The sequence below is a fragment of the Eutrema salsugineum genome, unplaced genomic scaffold (genome assembly GCF_000478725.1).
Source record: "Eutrema salsugineum unplaced genomic scaffold, Eutsalg1_0 scaffold_9, whole genome shotgun sequence".
NCBI lineage: Eukaryota > Viridiplantae > Streptophyta > Magnoliopsida > Brassicales > Brassicaceae > Eutrema > Eutrema salsugineum.
Window position 1 is genome coordinate 8,037,314 of NW_006256342.1, and position 4,190 is coordinate 8,041,503.

At 41.1% G+C, this 4,190-nt stretch overlaps 1 protein-coding gene across 1 annotated transcript; it reads left to right on the forward strand.

Moving 5' to 3' along the window:
- Nucleotides 1-437: 437 nt before the first annotated feature.
- Nucleotides 438-3,839, forward strand: LOC18007804 (receptor protein kinase TMK1). Its single transcript, XM_006391287.2, has 2 exons — nt 438-2,892; nt 3,020-3,839. The coding sequence occupies exons 1-2, from the start codon at nt 609-611 to the stop codon at nt 3,550-3,552; spliced, it is 2,817 nt and encodes a 938-aa protein (XP_006391349.1). The 5' UTR covers nt 438-608; the 3' UTR covers nt 3,553-3,839.
- The last annotated feature ends 351 nt before the right edge of the window (nt 3,840-4,190 follow it).

Below are 4,190 nucleotides of genomic sequence, written 5' to 3' on the forward strand. Positions count from 1 at the left end.
GGAATAGAAAATGGAAAAAGGGCTTGAAATGGCATAATATTTACAAAAAATTTCGTGTAATATCAATTTTACTTGTTTATAATTTTGCTATTACGTTATTTTTTTTCCTAGTAACTAGTAAGTATCGAAAATAGCTTATCTAATGCACATATGATAGTTTATTTGACAACTCGTCTAAAACTTAAAAAAAATATAAAATTACCAATACGCTTTTCTTGTTCTCCATATGACCATATCGTTTGTGTGAAGCATTTGACATCAACCAACTACGTAGTCAATATTTCAACCATGACCTCTTTATTTCGAATAACGTTATCTTCTCAATACTATGATAATTCAAAAGCTCTTGAATAAAATAAGATAAAAAGAGAAAAACCAAAAATTGATGTATCTAATCTGTTACCAAACTGTCATTGGCTTAGTGGGGCAGACATCCCATGTGCAGCCTCCTTGGCTTCTGCTTCAGAGTTTCATCTTCTTCTTCTTCTCTCTCAATGGCCCATCTTTCCATTTCCACTTTCATTTCTCCACAATTATAACCAAAGCTTCAACCTTTTTTCATCTCAATCTCTCTCTGTTTTTTCCTCTGTTTTCTCTCTCTCTAAGATATGAAGAAAAGAAGAGCCTTTCTTAAGTTTTCGTTTCTTCTTCTTCTGATTCTCGAGTTCTCTGAAGCTGATTCAGATGGAGACGTCTCAGCGATGCTTGCACTTAAGAAAAGCCTAAACCCACCTTCTTCTCTCGGATGGTCCGACCCGGACCCGTGTAAATGGACTCACGTTGTCTGTACAGGCTCCAAACGGGTGACCCGGATCCAAATCGGGCATTCAGGTCTTCAAGGTACACTCTCTCCTGATCTCCGTTCCTTAACAGAGCTCGAAAGGCTTGAGCTTCAGTGGAACAACATCTCTGGTCCTGTTCCTTCTTTAAATGGCTTATCTTCATTACAAGTCTTGATGCTTAGTAACAACCACTTCGAATCAATCCCTAGTGATGTCTTCCAAGGTTTGTCCTCTTTACAATCTGTAGAAATCGATAACAACCCTTTTGAATCTTGGGAGATTCCAGAAAGTTTGAGAAACGCTTCTGCTCTTCAGAACTTCTCGGCGAATTCGGCTAATGTCTCTGGTAAGTTACCCGGTTTTCTCGGACCGGATGAGTTTCCCGGTTTGTCTATTTTGCATTTGGCTTTCAACAACTTGGAAGGTGAGTTGCCGTTGGGGTTGTCTGGCTCGCAGATTCAGTCACTGTGGCTCAATGGTCAGAATCTAACCGGCTCGATCGATGTTCTTCAGAACATGACCGGTTTAAGAGAGGTTTGGCTTCATTCCAACGCGTTTTCGGGTTCTTTGCCTGATTTCTCGGGTCTTAAAGAGCTCGAGAGCTTGAGCTTGAGGGATAACTCGTTCACGGGTCCGGTTCCTGCGTCTTTGATCAGTCTTGAGTCACTGAAAGTTGTGAACTTGACAAATAATCATCTTCAAGGACCAGTTCCTGAGTTCAAAAGCTCGGTTTCGGTTGATTTGGATAAAGATTCAAATAGCTTTTGCTTGCCTGCTCCTGGTGAGTGTGATCCTAGAGTGAAATCTTTGCTTTTGATTGTTAGCTCCATGGAATATCCAACGAGGCTCGCAGAGAGTTGGAAAGGGAATGATCCTTGCACGAATTGGATTGGTATCACTTGTAGCAATGGGAACATCACGGTTTTTAATCTTGAGAAAATGGGTCTAACCGGGACGATTTCTCCCGAGTTTGGATCCATCAAATCGCTTCAAAGAATCGTTCTTGGAACAAACAATCTCTCTGGTACGATTCCACAAGAGCTTACAACGTTACCTAATCTCAAAACACTCGATGTTTCAAGTAACCAGCTTCATGGGAAGATCCCTGCTTTCAAAAGCAATGTGCTTGTGAATACTAATGGCAATCTCGACATCGGTAAAGATAAAAGCTCTTTATCTCCTCCTTCTTCATCTTCAGATGGTTCAGGATCAAGGATCAAAGGTGATAGTGATGGGAGAGGAGTAAAGTCTTCGACTTTCATAGGAATCATCATTGGTTCGGTTCTCGGTGGTCTGTTATTGATCTTCTTGATCGGTTTACTAGTTTTCTGCTGGTACAAGAAGAGGCAAAAGCGGTTAGGTGAGAGCTCAAACGCGGTTGTGGTACATCCAAGACACTCAGGCTCGGACAATGAAAGTGTTAAGATCACAGTCGCGGGCTCAAGCGTTAGCGTTGGAGGCATAAGCGAGACATACACGCTTCCCGGTACTAGCGAGGCAGGAGATAACATCCAAATGGTTGAAGCAGGAAACATGCTGATCTCAATCCAAGTGCTTCGTTCAGTGACTAACAACTTCAGTGAAGATAACATTTTGGGACGAGGAGGTTTCGGTGTTGTGTACAAAGGCGAGCTACACGATGGAACCAAGATCGCGGTTAAGAGGATGGAGAATGGAGTGATTGCTGGTAAAGGGTTTGCGGAATTCAAATCAGAGATTGCGGTTTTGACAAAGGTTAGGCATCGACATTTGGTTACGCTTCTTGGTTATTGCTTGGACGGGAATGAGAAGCTTCTTGTCTATGAGTATATGCCTCAAGGGACATTGAGTAGGCATTTATTTGAGTGGTCAGAGGAAGGGCTTAAGCCTCTTTTGTGGAAACAGAGGTTGACTTTGGCCTTGGATGTTGCGAGAGGTGTTGAGTATCTCCATGGATTAGCTCATCAGAGCTTCATTCACAGAGATCTAAAGCCTTCGAACATTCTTCTTGGTGATGATATGAGGGCTAAAGTTGCAGACTTTGGACTTGTTCGCTTAGCACCAGAAGGGAAAGGATCGATTGAGACCAGAATTGCTGGAACATTTGGTTACTTGGCACCGGAATATGCAGGTTAGTTACATGGTTAAACCATTCATTTATGTCTCATTTTTATTGATCAAAGATTGTTTCTTTATGTTAGTTAATTAGTTTGAGTAAAGATTGTTTCTTGATGATGAGTGTGATCTATTTCTTGCAGTCACGGGTCGAGTGACCACAAAAGTGGATGTGTACAGCTTCGGGGTTATTCTAATGGAACTCATAACAGGAAGAAAATCTCTAGACGAGTCGCAACCAGAAGAGAGCATCCACTTAGTCTCTTGGTTTAAACGGATGTTTATCAACAAAGAATCATCATTCAAGAAAGCGATCGATCCTACGATAGACCTCGACGAAGAAACCCTAGCCAGCGTTCACACGGTTGCTGAGCTAGCAGGCCATTGCTGTGCACGAGAGCCTTACCAAAGACCAGACATGGGACACGCGGTCAATATTCTGTCTTCACTCGTCGAGCTATGGAAACCTTCGGATCAGAATCCAGAGGACATATACGGTATCGATCTCGACATGTCTTTGCCTCAAGCGCTTAAGAAATGGCAAGCTTACGAAGGAAGAAGTGATCTTGAATCTTCGACTTCATCGCTTTTACCTAGCTTGGACAACACGCAGATGAGTATTCCCACAAGACCTTATGGATTCGCCGAGTCTTTCACTTCCGTAGATGGAAGATGAAATGAGACTTCCTCAAAAACTCAGATTTGTTTTTTTTTTCTTCTGTATATTTTTGTGTGTTCCTCTTTCTTCACTACTCACTTCACAATTCTTTCATGTGTTCTTGTCACGCAAGTAACATTTAGGGCTTTGGATTTCTTAAATATTATATCTGTTGTTTGTTTTGTTGATTTAGGAAAAGGCGACGTGTGTACTCTTTATGTTTGTGAAAATGGTAAATGACAGTGAGGTAGAAGAGAGGTTGGCATTGGATCCATCTCCACATGCCTGTCTCTTTTGTTTGGATCTTTATTTTATTTATATATTTTATAAGTTGCTTACTTAATTAGTTTTTGGACTGATTGCAATTGCAATAAAAGACATATCGGTTTCGATATTCAAATATAAAGAGGATATCTTAATCAAACACCATGTCTTCGTTGTCTCCTCCAACGGTTCCTATGGAGCTCCATGGACACCCGCAGAAGCTACTTGATTCAATACATCATTACCTACATAGTTTCGATTGTCCTCTCAATGGATCTGTATTATTTTATGTACTCCTGATAGCTCAGTATAGGCGTAATTTCTAACTCTTATCGACCGAGCTTTCATCATCTTTAACTCATATTTTTCCCTCCCTTTTTTTACTATTGGAT

What these genes read in the sequence shown, in the direction of transcription:
- LOC18007804 (XM_006391287.2), top strand. Translation starts at nt 609, where the DNA reads ATGAAGAAAAGAAGAGCCTTTCTTAAGTTTTCGTTTCTTCTTCTTCTG. An exon ending in CTTGGCACCGGAATATGCAG is followed by an intron (nt 2,893 to 3,019) that starts GTTAGTTACATG and finishes TATTTCTTGCAG; the next exon opens with TCACGGGTCGAGTGACCACA.